This window comes from Cervus canadensis, chromosome 2 (assembly GCF_019320065.1).
Source record: "Cervus canadensis isolate Bull #8, Minnesota chromosome 2, ASM1932006v1, whole genome shotgun sequence".
NCBI lineage: Eukaryota > Metazoa > Chordata > Mammalia > Artiodactyla > Cervidae > Cervus > Cervus canadensis.
In genome coordinates, this window is record NC_057387.1 from 114,531,693 (window position 1) to 114,551,518 (window position 19,826).

The window sequence follows — 19,826 nt, forward strand, 5'->3', positions numbered from 1 at the left end:
GAACATGTGTTTTCAGTTCTCCTGAGCACACATGTATAAACCTAGGAGTGGAATTGCCAAGTCACATGGCCACTCTGTGTTTAACATGTTGAGAAATTGCCAAAGTTGTCCCCAGTGCCTGCAGCATTTTACACGCCCACCAGGAGTATGTGAAGGTTCTGATTTCCCCATATCTTGTCTTTTTGACTTAGCCATACTGTTCTGACGGTATGCGGTGGCATCTCATCGTGGTTCGATCTGTATTCCCCTCATGGCTAACATCAAGCGTCTTTCCTGGTGTTTATCGGCCATTTTCTGTGCCTTCTTTGGAGAAGTGCCTGTTCAGGTCCTTTGCCCACCTTTCAATTGGTTTGTTTGTCTCTACTGTTGTGAGCTTCCCTCTCATCTCTGAATACCAGATCTTTACCAGAATATGATTTGCAAAACATGTTCTCCCATTTGGTGGGTTATCTTTTCACTTTCTTGATGGCATCATTTACAACATGGAAGTTTTTAATTTAGCTGATGTCTAATTTGTCTGTTTTTTCTTTGGTTACTTGTGCTTTAGGTGTCATAGCTAAGAAACTATTGCCTAATCTAAGGTATGAAAATTTACCCCTGTGTTTTCTTCTAAAAGTTGCCTATGTTTTAGCTCTTAACATTTAGACGTGATCCATTTTGAGTTTACTTTTGTATATGGTGTGAGATGGGGTCCAACTTCACCCCTTTCCAGGTGGGAGTACAGTTGTCCCAGCACCTTTGTTGAACTGTCTTTGTACCTTAGTCAAAAAGCAGTGGGCCGTGGACTGAGTTTATTTTTGAACTTTCAGTTTAATTCCATGGGTCTCTATGTCTACTGGGCTGCTTACTTTTTGTCATTAATAGCTTTTGCTTTGGAAAGAATCCACCTGCAATGCAGGAGACCCCAGTTCAATTCCTGGGTCAGGAAGATCCGCTGGAGAAGGGATAGGCTACCCACTCCAGTATTCTTGGGCTTGCCTCGTGCCTCAGCTGGTAAAGAATCCACCTCAACGTGGAAGACCTGGGTTTGACTCCTGGGTTGGGACGATCCCCTGGAGAAGGGAACGGCTACCACTTCAGTATTCTGGCTTGGAGAATTCCATGGACTGTATAGTCCATGGGGTTGCAAAGAGATGGACACGATTTTCACTTTCACAGTAGTGTTTAAGGGTTGCATGGGGATGTTTTCTGCCTCCACACACACACAAGAGCATGGGTGTGTAAGTCCTGTTTTCTGTTAGCCTTATTAGAAGAAGGTCCTGAGAATGTGGGATCGTGAACCTAAGGAACGAGACTGAAACAGGAAGGTCCTGCCCTCCTGGAGCCGGGATGGCCTGTTCCCTCTCCCTCCCAGACCACCCGGCTCCCCAGGGCTGCTCGCAGGGCCGGGAGCTCTTGTTCCTCTGGTTTCTTCGCGTGCTCCAGGAACCTATTACTAGACGGACACATAAACAGGAGCACCCACAGAGCAAGGGCGAGCTCCCCGGGGACGAGGCCTTGCTGCTGCCGTCACTGCTGCTGTGACAGAGACCTGCTGTCATCACACCGGGGTGCCTGGCCTCCCCGGAGCGCAGCACGTCCCTACCTGAGGAGCAGGGCTGTGGACTGGATGTGGCTGATGAGGCCCCAGGGTGCGCGAAGCGCCAGGGCGCAGGAATGTGGCAGGCCCGCCCGCCAGCGCTAGGGCACAGGCGCTGCAGTTCTGGGGGCGACGGGGCTGCTCTGCGGGCAGGAAGACGAGCCTGCTGGGGTTACCTCCTCCTCCGTGGGGCTGGCCCCTGGCTTGGGCCAGGATTTCTGGGTCAAGGTCTCCTTCTTACGCCCCCGCCCAGTGCATCTGAGGGAGCTAAGGCCGGGGTCCTCTGGGGTGTTCTCAGGTCACAGCCCACACTGCCCCCCGAAATAGTCCACAGCAACTGTCCAGGGTCCCTGGGCCGACCCTCCAGCCATGGTGCAGGCCGTCAGGGATGTCTGAGGCCTGTGCCCCCGAGGCAGGGGTGGGGCCTGGCCTGGCGGTGAGGGGGCCCGAGTCCTGGGGGAGTGTGCTGCAGGACACAGGGGGCCCCACCAAGCTCACACCACTGGAAGGTCTCACCCCAGCCACGGCACCTTCATGGAGGAATCCTCTGGTCAGGCCCCAGGGCGACCGCTCACGAGCCCCCGGTGATTTTTGTGGGAACCAGGTGTCCGTCCTCCTCCCTGCCATTCTCTAGCTGCCCCGCCCGGCTTTCCCCAAAGCTGAACTCGGGTCATCTCCATGGCAGAACTTTCCAGAAGCACAGCAGTGCCAGCCTTCAGCACAACCAGCCTGCGGCGGCTCAGACATGGGGCACTGGGTTAACCAGCAGCAGGAAGGACGCGGGGGACCCCGGGGAGCAGACAGGAGGGAGGAGGCTGGAGCGGCAGGCGGGCTCCCGGGCAGGAGGGCGCCGTGGAAGGGCTGCGAGGGGCTCGGGGGCGCGTGGAGGGTGAGGAGCCATCTGCTGGGCACCCTTGGCCGGTACTCAGGACCCCTGTCTTCCAGGAGCTCATCCGCGAGGGCTGCCTCCACAAGCTCACCCGGAAGGGCCTGCAGCAGAGGATGTTCTTCCTGGTAGGTCGGCGGGTGCCGTCCAGGCAGGGCTGAGCCATTGGGGCCGTGAGGGACGCGAGGACGCCCCAGGCCCATGTCGTCGGGGCCTGTGAGGGACGCGGGGACGCCCCAGGCCTGTGTGGGACGCGGGGATGCCCCAGGCCCGTGTGGTCAGGGCCTGTGAGGGACGCAGGAATGCCCTGGCCCACCCCCCTCCTGGTTCTGGGTTCTGGGCACCTGTCTGCAGCCCAAACGAAAGCAGGAAGGTAGAGAAACCCACGCAGCCGTGCTGCAGGGACGCCCTGCTCACGCCAGTCCACAGGGCCTGAGGCCTCCGGGAGTCCCTTGCGCCCGGCTGGAGGATTCACCCCCTCCTGCAGGAGGGCCTCTCAGGACCACCCCCCACTCCTCCGCTGGCACAGCAGGCGCTGGCCCAAGAGGCCTGCCGTCCACGTGGCTACTGGTCACCTGGTCAAGATGACAACGGCGTGGAACGAAAAGCCCCTTTTTAGCAAAAATCTCCAGCAAGCTGAAAAACCACACGCGGGCCCTTGGAGTGAAGCTGGCCTGACTGTGGACACTTGTTTTTAGAACTTGCTCACCTAAAGCTCTGGTTCCTCAGTTCTCAGACATGCTGCTGTACACGAGCAGAGATGCCGCAGGGAGCAGCCTCTTCCGGATGCGGGGCCTCCTCCCGCTGCGCGGCATGCTGGTGAGTGCGCGGCGCTGGGCGGGCCGGGCCGGGCTCACAGCCGCTCCTCGCCGTCCTGGGGGCTTACACGGCTGCACCTCCAATCACGCCTACCAGCACCCGCAGGACCAGGCCCAGGTCCTCTAGGACTCCACCTGCCAATCCCAGGGAGCCCTGTTCCTTGGCAGGAGAGCCCACGGAAAGCCTGGGCTGGGCACTGGGGCCACAGCGCTGCTGCAGGGATGGGGCTGACACCGCGTCTAAGAGAGAAAGCTAAACCCCTCATCCCTAAGATGCTGCACACTTTACTTCCTTGATTTTATTCGTACATCTCTTCTCTCAAACGGACAATTTTGGTTCCTTGTGGTGCCATAATCTGCTATTTCACACACACAGCGTTAAGGTGGTGACAGACACCACCACCTGGACAAGTGGAAAGGGGGCCCGAGGCCAGCACTGGGCTCAGGGCAGCTCCCGGTGGCCGCTCCCCGAGTCCTGCTGCGCGGGCCGGTGACGAGGCACACGCCACACGCCCAGTGATGTCTCCACGCCACACGTCCACCATCACAGGGTCACAGGGCAACGTGGGGCGTGGACGCTGACGAGCAAGGTGCCTCGTCCTAACGCGATGCAGTCTGTCCTCTCCGTGATCACTGGTTTCTGTGGTGAGACACCCCGCAGACACTGACTCCCCACCATGTGAACCTCCCTCCCACCTGGAACCCATCTGGGGACCAGCAAACATGGGCGGCCGAGTTCAGGTTTCTGCCATGAGGACCTGCTATCGGGCAGCAAGCCCCTCGCTGCGGCCCCACCAGGCCCCATCCGCTGCAGGTGGTGGGTGGGCTCTCCTGTCGGTCCAGCTCCATGCTGCCACGTTCCCCCTTGTGGCGTCTGGCCCTTCTTGCCGCCCTCTGCACGCCGGGCACACGCCTCCTTCGAGACAGTCCAGAACTTCCACAGATGTCTCTGACATTTGTTCAGCTTTTCCAGCTCTCAGCATGAAGGGGTCAGTCTGATGACCTCACCCGCCATCCCTGGAAGCAGATCCCCTCTTGAAGTGTAAAAGTTACGTCTTCATTATAGAAAGAAGCTGAAAATGCCAAGTGAACATCAGTGCTCGCTGTGCCGCCCGGCAGTGAGAACTGCAGGCCTTTGGCCGTCACCCGGGAGCGTGTGCCACAGGCTGGCTGTGACCGGTGCTGGCCCTGCGTGGCAGCTCATCTCAACAGCCCCTGCTTTCACCACTGGCTCCGGAGTCCTGAGCACTGGACCAGGGAGCCAGGCCCCAGCTCATTTAGCCAGTTCCCTGCACTGGACACTGCTGTGTCTAGATTTTCAGGATGAGAAACAGCACCACCGTTTTTGTCTTTTGACACATCCTTAGTTAGGTCCTTGAGATAAATCGTGTGAGCTGGGGGCGCTCTTGACCATTACCGCTACGCGGCTGTAGGAGCAGCCGGCCGGATAACCTTCCCATCAGGTGCATCTGCACCTGCCTCTGCCCCAGCCTAGGGCATCGCCCCACCTTCCAGTGTGGAGCCCGGTTCATGCCGTTTGTGGAGTTTCTAAACCCTTCTAGGCCTCGGGTGCTTGCCAAGTCAGTCACTCCTTTCACTCTGCCTTCAGTTTGGTTTTACCTCAGAGAATTTAAACTCCATCCAGATGCAGATCGTGTTTGGCTTGCTCCTAGAACTGCATGTGGCACGGAGGCCCTACTTGTTGAAGGAGTGAAGGTCACCGTTTTCAGTCAGGCAGTCTGTCCGTCTTTTCCTCTAGAGTTTCTGCCCTTGCTACGGGCTCAGAAAGTCTTTCCCACACCAAGACTGTGCTGCCAGCTTCTTTCCTGGTACACTTGTTTTATTTTTCTAACTAATCTGCCTAAAATTTGTTGCTTTGGATGTTTTTAGATTGAGATGTAACATTTTCTTCTTGTAGTCAGCTTTCCCATTATTTGTTGAATCCTTCATCTTTTTCACTGATCCCAAGGCTGCCTTGATCATATAAAACATTCTTGTCTTTACACTTGGATTTTTTCTGGAGGTCCTGTTCCATTTCTGTCTGTCCCAACACCAGTCTACACTGTTCTCATTAGTGGTGTGGTAAGGGTTAGTCACCACATCAGAAGTTCCTTCTCATATGTGTCCTTCTGTTTAAAAAGTTCTTTGCTAATCTCAAGTATTTAATTCTTCTGAGTAAACTTTGGAATCATTTGGATGAACTTCTTCAAGGAACACAATTGAGATTTCTGTTGAAATTGTATTAAACTTAGTTAACTGAGAGGAGATGCCATCCTGCGCAGCCTTGTCCTGCTGGCTACCGCTGCTCATGTTAGTTTCTGACCTGTAACTCCCGCGTGGGGCTCCCTGGCTGGTGTCCCGTGTGTTTGGGGGGTGGGTGTCGGTCAGTTGTAACCGACTAGTGCTGGGGACAGACACACCGCGCGCGCTCCTGACTGTGGAGCCCTGGCCGGTGGACAGTCACTCCTGTCAGCACAGCGTCCTCTGCCAGCCTCCGAGAGCTCTTATCAGACACGCAGGGCTTTGGCAGAGGCACTCCAGCACGTGGAGACGGTCACCCTTCTTCCTCCTTGTGACACAGTGGATTCTGGCAGTTGGCTTCGTAATGTCAAACCGTCCTGCATTTCTGGAACCACCTGGCTTGGTATAGGACGATGTCTTCTCTCTGCCTTTAGGTCCAGTTAGGGAGTACTTTTTTCTGGAGTTATTTAATCCCTTATCATCAAAGTTAGTCTGTGTGCTTTTTCTTTGAGTCTTTGTTAGGTTTTGGTACCACCTTATATCATGAATTGTCTGACTCTCTTTTCAACAAAATGCTCAACGTCTTTTCCTGTGCTTGATTTTCAGCTAATAGTGCTGGACCCTCCGGTGAGTAGTTGGGTGCCTGAGGCCCTCAGCTCGTCCGCCTGGGTGGCAGGTCCCCCGGTAGCCCCTGGTAGAGTCAGCAGGGGCCTGGTGCACACCTGTGTGCAGCTGCAAGCTCGGGTCCCACCAGCCCCGCTCCTGCTCCAGACCCCTGCTTTCGCCCACAGGTGGAGGACCAGGCGAGTGAGTGGTCTGTCCCGCACTCTTTCACCATCTACGCGGCTCAGAAGACCATCATGGTGGCGGCCAGGTGAGGGCCACCCTTCCCCGTCTGCTCGCGGGCTTCTGTGCCATGCGTGTCATGGTCACCGGGACATGTGTCCCAGTGAGCACAGCTTCAGGGGAGCAGCTGCACCCTCCGTGGGAGCGCGTGGCTTCTGAGACCGTCTCCAGGACGGCCCGGCACTGCGGGCTGCCCCTGCCCCGGTCACATCCCCGGGAAGGAGACCCAAGTTCCTGGCGGCCCATGTGGGCCCTCCGTGGGGATTGGCACTGAGCTGTGCCTGGCCCCGCGCCTCCCAGGAGAGGGCCTGGGTCCTGCCGCAGCCTGCAGGTCCTGGCTGCGTCGGAGCACGGGGCACTCGCCTCCCACCAGGAGACCTTGGCGGCTTAACCGTGACCCAGGCTCCAGGCGCCCATTTCCGCACCAGAGCACCAGAGCCTTAAAATTCCATGATTCAGGAACATAACACAATGTGGGCAGCCCCAGAGAGCGTGGTGGGTCAGGCTGGGCCATCAGCAGCCCCCGCCAGCCCTCGGGACCTGCAGCACAGGATGCCTGGGGGCGGGGCAGGCCCCCCAACTCCCTTCCCCATCGCGGGAGGGGGCCCTGCCCAGCACCTGAACCTCAAGCCTGCCCGCAGCACCCAGCTAGAAAAGGCCAAGTGGCTGCACGACCTGAACACGGCCATCGACGCAGCCAAGACAGGCAGCACCCCGGCCCCAGCACCCCCGGCCCGCATGCTGTGCCCCCTGCCCCGCGGTGAGTGCTGGCTGAGCTCCTGGAGACCAAGGCGGCTTTCTGGGGGCGGGACTGGGGGTCCCCGGGCCAGCCCACCTGCTATGCCTGCGTGCCCTCCTTCCACGGGGGCACGTTCGGGGGGCAGCGGGCGTGGGAGCTCTGGCAGGGCAGTGCGTGGTTGTGCTCCCTGGCTGTAGCTCCTGTGTCCTCAGCCAGGGCCGGCCTCTCCCCAGGGTCCCCCGACGAGGCCTCCCTGGAGCCGGAGCCCGAGGATGAGGCTGGCGGGGCCCAGGGCTCCGTGGTGGGAATGGGCCAGCGCCGTGCCAACACCACCGTGCTTGTGTGCTGGTGCCGCCACACCAGCGTGTCCAGGGCCGACCACAGCGCGGCCGTCGAGGTACAGCCCAGCGCCCCTGCTCTGCTCCCTCCCTACAGCAGCACCCAGCTGGCCTCCGCGCCCCTCAGCGTGGAGCCTGGCTTGTCAGGCCCGTGGGCGCGCCCTCAGAGCAGATGGGGGCCAGGCTGGAGAGCAAGCAGGCGGCGGGCAGCTCATGGGCACCTGCCGGACGGGAGGTGACCTGGGTGCCCCTCTGCCGCCTCTGCCAGCCCTGGGGTCAGAGGCGCAGGGCCCCGGCCTGAGGAGCAGCCCGTGCTGTCCCTGGGCTCAGGCCTGGGGCCATGCCAGTGACGCCCAGAGAGGGATGGGGCACCAGCGGGCCGCACAGGGGCCCCGCAGAAGGGCATGCGGACTCCACGCCGAGCAGGGTGCTGCCCCCAACCTGCCGGGTGGGTGCCACTGTGGGCCTGTCCCTGTGTCTGTCACGGGGCACTGGGGACAAGCAGCGCCGGGCTCAGCCAGCCTCTCCCCGCCCTCTGGACCGCTAAACACTGAGGCAGGGCCAGGGAGGTGCCGCGTCCCTGCCCCGCAGAGCACAGGGAAGCCTGGGGGTGGCCCTGCGGGACAGAACCAGGAGGGTGGCCCTCTGTGGCCAGTGGTCCTGGGACACTCACATCCACAAACATTTCTTTTCAGAACCAGCTTTCTGGATACCTGCTGAGAAAGTTCAAGAACAGCAGCGGCTGGCAGAAACTCTGGGTGGTCTTCACCAATTTCTGCTTGTTCTTCTACAAAACCCATCAGGTAGGCGGAGCCCCACCTGTGGGCGCTGTGCCCTCACGGAACCGCCTGTGGGTGGGCAGGGGCTGGGCACCAGCCGAGTGACCACGGCACGCCACCTCCCAGGACGACCACCCGCTGGCCAGCCTCCCACTGCTGGGCTACAGAGTGAGCCTCCCTGGGGACACGGACGGCATCCAAAAGGAGCATGTCTTCAAGCTGCAGTTCAAGTCCCACGTCTACTTCTTCCGGGCCGACAGCAAATACACGTTTGGGAGGTACCTCCAGAGGCGCCTAGACCCTCAGTCCCGCCTCGGGACTTTCCTGGTCTGGAGGGGGGCTGAGCGCTGCTGCTGGGGTTTAACAGGCCCCACGCCAGCCCTTTCCTCTTTACTTGGGGTGGTTCTTGGGAAGGTGTTGGGGAACAAGCCCGCTAATCTGGTGGCCAGAGCGCGCCCTGCCTCCCAGACAAGCAATTGGTGGGGTGGCTCTGACCTCTGTGCCTCCTCTCAGGTGGATGGAGGTGATACAGAGAGCCAGCGCCTCAGCTGGGAGGGCCAGGACCCCCGAGGAAGAGGCCTGAGGCCCACCCTGCCCAGATGGAGAAGCCGAGCAAACAAGCAGGGCCGGCAGGCACCCCACGACTGCCCGTCCCCCCAGGAGACTGGCGGTGGCGGGCGGGCTTCCTGGCGACACCCGGCAGCGAGTGCTCCCCTGGGACGCAAGCCAGTGCCTGGGCCCGGCAGGGCACCGGGAGAACGCGCGCGGTGGGGGCAGGCCAGCTCTGTGCGGGCGAGGTTGGCACTGCCCTGCCTCACCCACCTGCCCTCCTCCTGCCAGGCAGGGCCTCCAGACAGGCTGGGTGACGGGGGAGTCCAAGCACAGAAGCATCTCTGGTGACCCCCAGCCCACATTTCTGCAAAGTGGAAAGCAAGCCCCACTAATTTATCATCCCAAGGAGTGTACGGTGCTGAGACACCGAATGGCTGAGAATAAAGGGTCTCCCCCCGGGTCCCGTGTGCTGCCTCCCCCGCCCGCTCTCCGACCCGCGGCCACACGTGCTCACCTTGGGTGAGGACTCGGGAGCCTGAGCGCGGGCTCTGCACCCCGCCCAGCACCAGCACATGTCAGTTCAGGTCTTTATTGAAAGTGGCGGGAGCCTCTTAAGGTTCTATGAAAACTAACACCTTAACCTCAGAATATTTAGGGAAGCAAGGAAGTTTGGTTTTCTTAAAAAAAAAACACCAATCTGGCTGACACGAGTACTTAAGAGAAGACACGGTACCTGCTCCAACAGCACAGGGCGAACCTACAGCCTCCAAGGGCGGGCAGGCCGGGCGGGAGGCGGCAGGTCTGCCCCGCGCATCCCTGCCCCTCCATCTGGGCCGAGAGCACAGCCCTGGGGACCCGCCTGGCCTTGGGGCCCCGAGGAGACCCAGCCCGTTGCCTCTGCCGCTGAGTGCGGCCTTGGCCCAGCCGGGAGGGGATGTGGGAGGGGACAGCCCTCTGCGGGGCAAGGGCGCAGCCCGCAGGGCGAGGCCAGGACGGCCCAGGGCCCTGGTCAGCACAGTCCTGACCACACGGCTCCCGACGGAGACCCTCCTCCCAGGTGCAGACAGGGCTTCAGCGGGTCGACGTCAGGTGGTTTCTGCTGTGGGAAAACCTGCAGACCAGAGGCCGGGTCACTGCTCCGCCCAGGAGCGCAGGCCAGGCCAGGGTCACAGGACCCGCAGACCTGATCGAGTCCCACCCGGCGAGAAGGACCCACAGCAGCCTGCCGCCCCCAGGCCCTCACCTCTGCACCCGCTCCACCAGGTGGGCCATCAGCTTGTCCGAGATGCCGGGGCAGGACTCCTCAGCCAGGCTGAAGGCGTTCTCCAGCTCCTCCAGAGCCCCCACACCCCCGCCGCTCTGCCTGTGCTTCTCTTTGAGCTGCGTGGACACCCCAGACACCTGACTGGGGGCCAGGGGGGCGGCCTCCCCGCCCCACCCGACCTGCGACTGGCAGCAGAAGGCAGTGCTGCCCCAGGCTCCCCCTGAGCACCAAGCAGGGGCTCCCAGCTGGTCCCTTCTCCGGGACCTCGCTCCTCCAATCACGAACCTTCTCCTGACCCCGGGTCCCAGAAGCCCACAGCCCAGATCTGCGTGTGAGCGGCCCGGTGAGCCCCGCCAGCCTGACCGCTGGGAGTAGGGGCCGACTCGCACCCCCAGCTGTGGAGACCCCACGAGGTGACGGCCTGGCCGGGGGGGCTGGAGACGGGTCAGTCTGCTCGCCCAGCACACAGAACAAAGGGGCAAGGGACGCACACCTCCCCAGACACCCACCCAGCAGCCTGACCTCAGGCCAGCCCACAGAACCGGAACCCGAAGGGGGCCCAGCCAGCTGAGGTGCGGCCATGCCTCCCACCCACCTCATACCCCAAAGGTGCCAGCCCCAGGAACCCTGCTGCATGGCTCCAGGAGCCTATGTGCCCAGGGACAGCCCACCCCCACCAGCTCCCCCGCACCCCGCCCCCTTCCCCACCCAGGCACTGCGGGCCCCTGGGTGGGAGCCTGCCCACCCCCACCTCCCTTGGCCCCAGGAGCCCACGTGCCCAGGGACAGCCCACCCCCACCAGCTCCGCCCCCCAACTCCATCCCCTTCCCCACGCCGGCACTGCAGGCCCCTGGGTGGGAGCGCTGTCCACCCCCACTCCCAGGCTCCAGGGCCAGCATCACCCTGGGTGTGAACACAGCCACAGCCCACTGCTGGTGACTCACTCCTGGGGATGCTACTGACTGCCCTTGAGCAAGTGACACAGACGCTGGGTCACGTGACCACTGGGGAGTGGCCCTTAAGGGCTCCCTGTCCAGGGCCTGACGCCCAAGACTGAAACCTCCCGGGTGCTCTCTAGACTGTGGATCACCCGGTGTCTGTGGTTCAAGATAAAAGGTCCCAGGATAGCAGCTCAAGTTCAAAGCCCCCCTGGGGCCCCAGAAGACACTGGCAGGCTCGGGATCTTGAGGATCACCTGAGGCCAGCTTATCCCAGCCAGCTCTGGTCCTTCCACCCAAAATGCCAGGTCCAAGGGGCCAACCTCACAAGCCCCGAGGGACCCAGACACCCTGTGCCACCCCAGCTCGGCCCTCACCTCTCCAAAGACGGGCCGGACCAGCGTGGACAGGCACTGCGACCTCGGCTGCCTCTTGACGGGCTCCACCGACTACAAACGCAGAGCGTGCAGAGGTGAGCAAGGCAAAAGCAGGGGGCTCAGGCAGCTGCGAGCCCCCCACCCCATCCTGGTCTCCTGAAGGGCCACCCCTGGGGAGCGGGCGTCCCAGGAGGTGGGTCCCCACAGCCCGCTCCCTCCGGCGCGTCCGGGGCCAGGCCGACCTTCTGGGCGCCATGCAGGGCTGCCCCCTTATGCAGCTTGCTGTGCGGGCTCGGCCGGATGGTGGGGGGGAAGGTCCAGATGGGCCCCTGCTCTCCGTCCTCGGGGTCTCCATCTCTGAAGGGAACGATGGGAAGTCACACGGGGCCTTGGAGTCAGGAAGGCCCCAAAGGCCAAACCCTGCCCCGGGGAGCCCGCCTCGGCCCCGCAGGAAGAGCAGGCCCTACATGTCAGAGTCCTCGGAGCTGGACTCCTCGCCGTGGCCCTCCGACCTCCAGCGCTTGTAGCGGTCGATGAGCTCGGTGAGGAAGGAGGTCTTCTTGGTGTAGCGCGTGATGAACTTGTGCTTCAGGAGCTCCTTGGCGGTGGGCCGCTGCCAGGGGCACACACGGGTCACCAGGCGCCAGGCAGACAAGTGTTGCCCGGGGAGCCCCTGGCGCTCAGAGCAAGGAGGCCTGGGCTAAGCCGGGTCATCAGCATCGCTGCCCCCGCTGGGAGCCTGGTCAGGGGACCCCAGGTGGCAGGGGCGCCCAGGGGGGTGGGTGGCTGTACACCGTCCTCCCCAAGGGAAGGGCCTCCCTCCAGACCCTCCTGGCCTGGGCCGGGAGCACAGCAGAGCCCGCCCTGGCACAGCAGAGAGGCCTCCGGCCCTGTCACCTCCAAGCTCCCACTACAGACAGACCGCATGCCCTCCATGCCCGTACGCACACACATGCCCCCAGTGTCCTCTGGGGTGCAGTTCCAGGCGCCCCAACTATGCTCAGCTGTGCAGGCATTCTCACCACTCAGAGCTGGGGGCAAGAGGAGCTTACAAATCGGGGGTCCTTGTTGAGGCAGGCCTCCACAAACTCCTTGAAGGGCTTGCTGTGGTGGCCCTCAAGTGTGGGCGGGCTGTTCTTGGGGATCAGGAACAGGACACGCATGGGGTGCAGGTCGGAGTTGGGAGGCTCGCCCTTGGCCAGCTCGATGGCTGTGATCCCCAGTGACCAGATGTCGGCCTGGACAGAGAGCCACGGGGCCACTGCAGTGCAGACCGCCCGAGCCCCGTGGCCCCCACACCAGCACGCCACACCCCCCGCCACCCAGCCCACCTTGAAGTCATAGGCTGACTGCTTGATGACCTCGGGCGCCATCCAAAAAGGGGTGCCCACGAACGTGTTCCTCTTGATCTGCGTGTCCGTGAGCTGGCCCGCCACCCCGAAGTCTGCCAGCTTCACGTCGCCCTGCTCCGAGAGCAGCACGTTGGCGGCTGCGACACAGGACCGCAGGCGTCACCCTCCGCACCGCCTTAGGAAGCACCCTCCCAGCCTCCGGCCGATCTCCCCCCAGGGAGGTCCGCCCTTAGCCCCAAGGCCACGGCACACTGCCAGCGGGTGCCTATGGGCCCCACACACGTGCGCCCTCAGCCGGCCCCAGTGCCCCCCTGACGGTCACCACCACTGAAGACCCCAGGCACAGGAACCACCCTCCCTGCCAAATCGCTCAACAGGCAGAGGGGACCCTGACTTCCCCTTGCTCTGCCAGTCACGCCCCTGCAGGCTGGCCTGGCCACTCACATCCACCAGCACGGCTGCTCTCACACACCTCACATTCACAGACTAAGCAGGGGCCCTCCTATCCTACGTGCAGAGCCGGCTCTGCCGTGTGCAGGGACACAGCGCTGTTACTGGAAACAGCGGGACTGCCAGGTTTCCGGGGCCGCAGCAAGCGGGGCACTGAGCACCGCTGGCCCGCGCCCACGCCACCTGCCACAGCGTGCCCTGAGGCACCTTTGATATCTCGGTGGATCTTGCGCTCCGAGTGCAGGTAATCCAGGCCCTTCAAGATCTCCCGCAGGATGGTGGCAATATAGGTCTCCTCCAGGGGGCCCGGCTTCAGCTGCAGACAAGAGGGGCCAGCAGGGCCTCAGGCCTCCCCATGAAGCCCACCCACCCCTTCCCCACCGCCCCAGAGCCAGCACTGACCCTGAGCTCGCCCGCCTCAGTGCCAGGGGCGGGGGGACCCTCTGGACGTGGGAGCTTCCTATTTCTTTACCCACTGTGTTTGACCGCACGGGTCTTGGTTACACCATGTGAACTCTTGGTTGCGACACGTGGGATCTAGTTCCTCGACCAGGGATTGAACCCAGGCCCCCTGTATTAGAAGCGTGGAGTCTTAAGCCGCTGGACCACCAGGGAAGCCCTCTTTACCCACTTTTGAAATTAAAGTTTCAGATGGCTGTGGGGAAAGTAACAGCTGAGAACGGGGACCTGGCACACTCCTGAGCCTGCCTGCTGGGGGGGACTAACCTCCTACCGCACAGGCCAGCAGAGGACCTGGACCCCTCAGCACCAGCTGGATCCTGAGGAACAGCCAGTCACCAAGACAGCGAAGGAGGAGAAGCCACAGGAACTCAGGATTCAAGGACAACCCCCAGATAACTTCTTCCGTCTGGCCCTGCCCCAGCCCACCAGGTCCCCAGCCCACCAGGCCCCCAGCTCACCAGGTCCAAGGCGGAGCCACCACCCAGGTACTCCATGATGATCCACAGCTTCGTGCTCTGGGGCAGAGAAGCGTGTCAGCAGGCGGCAGCAGGCAGCGCAGGGCCCCAACACATGCCCAGCTGCACTGACTCAGCCAGAATGCCCACCAGGAGCGGCATCAGCAGCCCGCCTGGCTCCCCTCGCCACCCCCCTGCGCAGACACTGCAGACGGGCCGTGTGCTCGCAACAGCGGCCAAGCCCACTGTCCAAAGCCCCTGGGAAGGACTCTGGGCCCCCTCCTGGGAGGGGCACAAACAGGCCACTGCAGAGCCGGCCGCTCCCTGCTCACACCCTGCCACCCCCGGGCTCCCTCAGGACAAGGCCGGGCCCCTGGCCCTGGGCGTAGTTGTTCCCTGGGGGCCTGGTCCATGCTGAGCTGGGTCCATGTCCTCCTGTGGGGACCCCTGCCCTGCAGACCAGGCCCAGGGGGGCAGACCCAGCCAGGTCTCCTGAGCAGACAGGGCCCGCCAGCCCCATCCCCACTCTGGCCACAGGGGGCCTGGGCAGCCCCCTCTCTGAGGGGGAGCGCCCGTCATGGGGTGGCTAGAGCCAGCCCCCGCCGGCAGCACCTTCAGGTAGGAGCCGAAGTAGCGCGTGATGTAGGGGCTGTCGCACTGGCTGAGCACGGTGATCTCCTGCTGGATGTCCTCGATCTCGTCCTCCGCCTCCTCCAGGTCGATGATCTTGATGGCCACCACCTCCTTGGTGCGGTTGTCGATGCCCTTGTACACCTCCCCGAAAGAGCCCTTGCCGATGCGGTCAAGCTTGGTGAAAAGCTCCTCAGGGTCCACTCGCGAGTGCTGGGGACATGGGCGAGCGGCCTGGTCAAGGGCGGATGGCCAGGGAGCCCCCCTAGACTCTTTCCTCACTACTTATATCCCTTTTCATTCAGAAAACCTAAAGTCACCTCCCCACAGGGGCAAATGTCCCCAGAGAGGGCTGAGAGGCCGGGGCTCTCGCCAAGAAACCAGGGCCACGGGGAAGGCAGACCCTGGGAGGCAAGTAATGGGTTAGGAGGGATGAGCACGGGGAGCTGGGGGCAGTTGGACAACGGGCCTGGGCGATGCTGTGAGCACACAGGGCCAGCCTCGCAGGCTGCCGGCTTCATGGGCAACAGCCTGACCACGCTGGGCCAGCGATCATGACAAACTCCAGGGAAGGGTCGAGGGGTGCTAAGAACTCTGTCACTCACCTTTTTAAACTGAAAACTGCTCTAAAAAGTAAAGCCTATTCATCAACGGAAAAGAATAAAACTCAACAGGCATTAACTGAGTTCTCCCTGTACACCTGGAAGCCAGGCCCCTTAGAGAGAGTCCCCAAGACGGCGATGCCCTCACCCCAGCTCGGAGCTCAAAACCCACGCTCTCCTGGACGTTCAAACAGACGGAAAACCACCCTCCCGACCTGGTCCTCAGACTGGAGCACAGACCCGCCCAACAAGGCGCGGACCCTCAAGCAGGCTCAGTGCCAGGACACGGCGGCACACAGGCGTCCACGGGGCAATCTGGCTTTCGACCTTGACCCTCAGTGTCCAGGCCTGAGATGCTCAGTGTGGGGCTGCGTGGAGGACAGCGGGGCATCCCTCACCCCCACCTGCGTGGCCCCCTGGGTGCTGAGGTCACCTTGCTCCCCCTCTGCAGGCGCTGAAGACCCGGGACCCCAGTGGCGCTGGTATGCTGGCAGGGAGACTGGCATCTAGTCCCCACAGGGGCAGAGAGGGTCTCCCGAGCTCGCTGGGCCGCAAGTCCACAGGACACAGTGCCCTCCAAACTGCAGCACCATCCCCATCCATCTGTGCAAGCGCCCTGGCACTGAGGGAGCCGGGGCAGCCGCTCACAGGCTCTGAGCAGAGTCCCAGGGCACAGGGCTGCCCCCACGCAGGACACTGCTCGGGGCCCACTGGCTCCAGACCAAGACGACATGTCAACCCGAAGCAGCCAAGAGCTGCCTTCCCAGGACTGTCACCAGCAGGGAAGAGCTCACCCAACCTCACAGCGCCAGGCAAGCGGGATAGGGCGCAGGCGGCCGCCTTGGCAGAGAGCCGGGCCAGGGAGCCCGGGATGCCGCCCCCTGCCACCCCCCTACCCCAGCCCCGCCTGAGCTCACACAGGCTCGGCCCTGAGCACACCTCCAGTCCAGCCCGTGCTCCAAAGACAGGCTCCTCTCCCTCCGAGGTGGCCTCAGGGCAGACGCAGGGCAGCAGGCCAGCCTGGCAGCACTAACTGGGAACCCCGTCCCCCCGGCGCTCCCTCGGCCTCCCCTTCCCACCCTCAGGCCTCTGCCAGTGACAACCCCCCCCCAGCCCCGAGGCCAGCCCAGAGCCGGGTCTGGTCCCTCAGTGTCCTAACCAGAAACGCCCCACACGGGGCACCCAGTTCTCCACAGCCTCAGAGGCGGGCACAGGGCAGACCCCTAACCAGAGGCCAGGCCCAGCAGGGGAGCAGGGAGCCTGACCCAGCTCTCAGTCTCTTTGGGTCCCCAAGGCTGCAGGGCAGGCACCTGAGTGGACAGAGGGCCCCCACGGCCCATCCCGGGAGGGCCTGCTCGCAGCCCCACCGGGGAGAGGAGAGACAGGGCCCGGGGCCGGTTTGCAGTGGCCCTTCCAAGATGCGGGTCTGGACAACCGCGCAGGCTGCTCGCTCGGCCCAGACCTCTGTGCACTGAGCCCACCCTGGGGCTGCCTGGTCTGCGGCCACCACTCAGCAGTCTACATGTCCACTTAGCAACACGCCCACCACCAGCATCACTCTCCAAGTGAGAGCTGACCAGTGGCCCCCATGCACCCCACGACAGGTGGCAGTCACGTGCACAAGGGGCTTTCGCAGCAGCACAGACCCTGGGCAGGAATCAGCCCGGCAGGGGCCAGACGCCCAAGGTTGCCCCGTGGGGAGCAGGCCCACTGCCCCATGCACACAGGGACCGCCAAGCAGGGCCATGGTGACAGCCATCTCAAGGAAAACAACGTCCTGTCAGGCTTCCTGTCACCGACAAAGACCAAGCGTCTCCACCCCTGAAAGGACAAAAGGGGCTTCCTTCCCTTGGGGTCCCTGCCTCAGCTCCTCTGAGCCCCGCTCCGTCCCCGGGCAAGACGCAGCCACCAAGGCCTGGCTCCAAGCACCACCAGCACCCAGGTGAGGGGCTGCTCACAGCTCCACGTCCACACACGGGAGCCATTCCTACAGCCCTTGACCTCGAGCCAGACTTCCCCCCCAGCATCTTAGTCAAGGTACTCGGAAGACACACGTGTCCAAGACGAGCGTGAGCCCATCGGCCCCGTCAGCAGCCCACCTGCAGCCTCGGCGGCACCCCGGGGTTCTCCAAAGAGCCAGGCATCTAGAGCCGACCGGGCTCCAGCTCCTCCTCCCCCACGAGGACACACACTTCCTGTTCCTCCCAGGCACCTAGTCCTCCCAAACTGGGCTGACGGGAGTGAGCCTGAGGGCTCAATTCTCTTCCAGAGGCGCTCCCAGCTCACAGCCGTCAGCCTAAACCACACCCGAGCTGACCACTTAAGAGGAAAACCCAACAGCTAGGATGAAGGACCACCGGACCAGCTGGGGGTCTATTTCATAGCAGCTTCCAGTCACACCTGCCGGGCAGTAACAAAAAAGGGGGGACAAGTGTGGACCACAGCCCTGACAGTGGCTGCCCCGGCCCTCCTAACTGCAGCCATCGACCTCAGGCCACGCTGTGGAGGGTCCCCTGGACTCAAAGACAGACACCTCAAAGTGCTGTGGTGTTGGTAATTTCAAGAACCAACCAGCCAAAAAAGAGTGGGCATCTCCCAGGCAGGGCCTCCCCCCCCCCCCCCCCGCAGTCCAATGGCAGCCCTCTCCACCCCTCAAGAGAAACTCACACGCCTGTCCTCTGCTTTCCCCACACACAGACACTCCCAGCCCCCCTCGTCCCCCTCAGCCCCTGCCAGGGCCGCCAAGGCCCCTGTCCCCCCAGCCGAGGTGCTCGCAGACCCTGACCTTCCGCGGCCCTCCAGGTGCATAGACCCGGTTCCTGCGGCCCAGCGGTGTGCCAACGTCGGTCTCTGCGCTGACCCTGCACCGGGGCTACACTTTGACAGGCTGGTGGGCTCCGGCCCCACAGGGCGCTGCCAACGGGCGACTCCAGTCAGCCGCGCACCCACCAGGTCTGAGCACCTGGTGACCGCTCCCGCTTTGCCCAGGGCTGCGCCTCACGGGGCTCCCACCCCTCCTCCCACACGCGCCTAAGAGGGGCTGCTCTTCTGAGGCCCCCGGACCACTTTTCAAAAGACAGTCCTTGGTGAAACGGCCTGTCTCGAACTCTGCAGCCGGCGCTCCGTCCCAGGCGAGCGAGCACACCCGCGGATGGCCCAGACGCCCACCCTTACCTGGTTGGCAAATCCCCTGAGGTGAGCCATGTCTGCGCGGCCCTCAGACCATCCGCCGCGCCTCCGGGAGGCCCCGAGATCCCGCCTGGAGGCTCTGGAACCCGCTTCAGGCCGCTTCAGTCAACTGGAGGGAGAGCAAACCGGCTCGGGGCCCTGTTCCGGGTACGCGGGGCTCCCCGCCCCCTCGGGGCCCGGCGGCAGCCCCCACCTCCAACCACATGGGACCAGCTGGAGTCAGAAGGATCCCCCCGAAGGGCTCCTGCCGCGTGCCCTCCGCTCTCGACCCTGCCTCAGGCCTCGCCGGTGAGCCCCCCGACACCCGGCCCCCGACGCCGCGCACACCTCCGCGGCCCCCAGCCTTCCTCGGACCCCGGACCCCGACCCGCCCCCGGGGCGTCTCGCCCCGCCTCACCCCCGGCCCCGCCCCACGGCCGCGCCGCCCGGCCCCCTCCCCAACCGGCCCAGGCGCGGGCCAGCCCGGCGGCGCGCCCACCTCCGGGGGGCTCCATCCCGGCCTCCCCCGGCCCGCTCTGCAGTGCCCGCGAGGGCTCCCACCCGCAGCCTCCACTCGCCCGCGGACGCCTAGGCCCTCAGTTCGCGAAGCAGCGGCAGTGGCGGCGGCGGCCGGAGAAAGCCCGGCGGCGGCGGCGGCGGCGACGGCACGCGGCGTCGCGGCCCAGCGCGGGGCTTTCTGGGACAGCGAGTCCCTCGCTCGCCCCGCGCCGAGGCGCCCGCGGGCGCCGGACTACAAGTCCCGGCAGGCCACGGGCTGGAGCGCAGTGGAGGCCCGCTGGCGCGCCGCGGGGCGCGCTGGGACTCCGAGTCCGCCTTCCTGAGGGGCTCGGGCCTACGTCTCCCGGCAGGCCGCGGGGTGGGGCGGGGCGAGGGGGGGGCCAGGCGGCGCCGGGGCGGGGCGGCAGCGGGTGGGGCCGCTCCGCCCTCCCGCCGCCCATCCGCACCTGGGCGGACCTGGCCCCCGGCTCCCGCCCGGTCCTGCAGACCCCACACCTTGCAGCGTCCAGGCGTTGGAGGGTGGACCGGGCCTAGAAGTGTCTTGGAATGTTATTAAGTCTGAAAAAGGGAGGCGCTTTTGACACAGGTCGGCCTGGGTGGACCTTGACGACGTGGCACTGAACGACAGAAGCCAGACCCAGAGGGACAAACATGGTTTGATTCCACTCCCAGATTCATAGAGCCAGAAAGGCGAAGCGGGAGTGTGAGGGGAAAGGGGTGTTTAATGGGGACGGAGCTTCTGTCTGGGAAGATGCAAAGAGGTCTGGAGATTGGCTGCATCACCATGAGAATGTATTTCACGGTGCTGAAATGTACAGTTAGGATGGTAAA

At 63.4% G+C, this 19,826-nt stretch overlaps 2 protein-coding genes across 11 annotated transcripts in view; one reads left to right on the forward strand and one right to left on the reverse strand.

Annotated features, from left to right (window-relative positions):
• Positions 1–9,238, forward strand: part of FARP2 (FERM, ARH/RhoGEF and pleckstrin domain protein 2) — a 92,933-nt gene extending 83,695 nt beyond the window's left edge. Inside the window, exons 19-27 of one of the 9 annotated variants that reach the window (XM_043462222.1) lie at positions 2,525–2,593; positions 3,195–3,284; positions 6,131–6,151; positions 6,316–6,398; positions 7,012–7,130; positions 7,322–7,506; positions 8,143–8,250; positions 8,353–8,504; positions 8,740–9,238. In XM_043462222.1, the coding sequence (XP_043318157.1) occupies positions 2,525–2,593; positions 3,195–3,284; positions 6,131–6,151; positions 6,316–6,398; positions 7,012–7,130; positions 7,322–7,506; positions 8,143–8,250; positions 8,353–8,504; positions 8,740–8,809 (897 nt within the window). In that variant the 3' untranslated portion in view covers positions 8,810–9,238. Of the gene's footprint in view, positions 1–2,524; positions 2,594–3,194; positions 3,285–6,130; positions 6,152–6,315; positions 6,399–7,011; positions 7,131–7,321; positions 7,507–8,142; positions 8,251–8,352; positions 8,505–8,739 lie in introns of those variants that run through there. The other 8 variants (XM_043462223.1, XM_043462220.1, XM_043462225.1 and 5 more) reach the window with 8 other exon arrangements.
• Positions 9,239–9,353: 115 nt separating this feature from the next.
• STK25 (serine/threonine kinase 25) lies at positions 9,354–19,171 on the reverse strand. Of its 2 annotated transcripts, none has more exons than XM_043462228.1 (12): positions 19,038–19,171; positions 18,483–18,606; positions 14,689–14,919; positions 14,080–14,136; positions 13,367–13,475; positions 12,689–12,846; positions 12,410–12,595; positions 11,825–11,970; positions 11,600–11,714; positions 11,358–11,429; positions 10,022–10,158; positions 9,354–9,889 (listed from the first exon to the last, which is right to left on the reverse strand). In XM_043462228.1, the coding sequence occupies exons 2-12, from the start codon at positions 18,510–18,512 to the stop codon at positions 9,850–9,852; spliced, it is 1,281 nt and encodes a 426-aa protein (XP_043318163.1). In that variant the 5' UTR covers positions 18,513–18,606; positions 19,038–19,171; the 3' UTR covers positions 9,354–9,849. The 2 variants fall into 2 exon arrangements, with proteins under 2 accessions (XP_043318163.1, XP_043318162.1); XM_043462227.1 differs by having other exon boundaries at positions 18,976–19,135.
• Between the last annotated feature and the right edge of the window lie 655 nt (positions 19,172–19,826).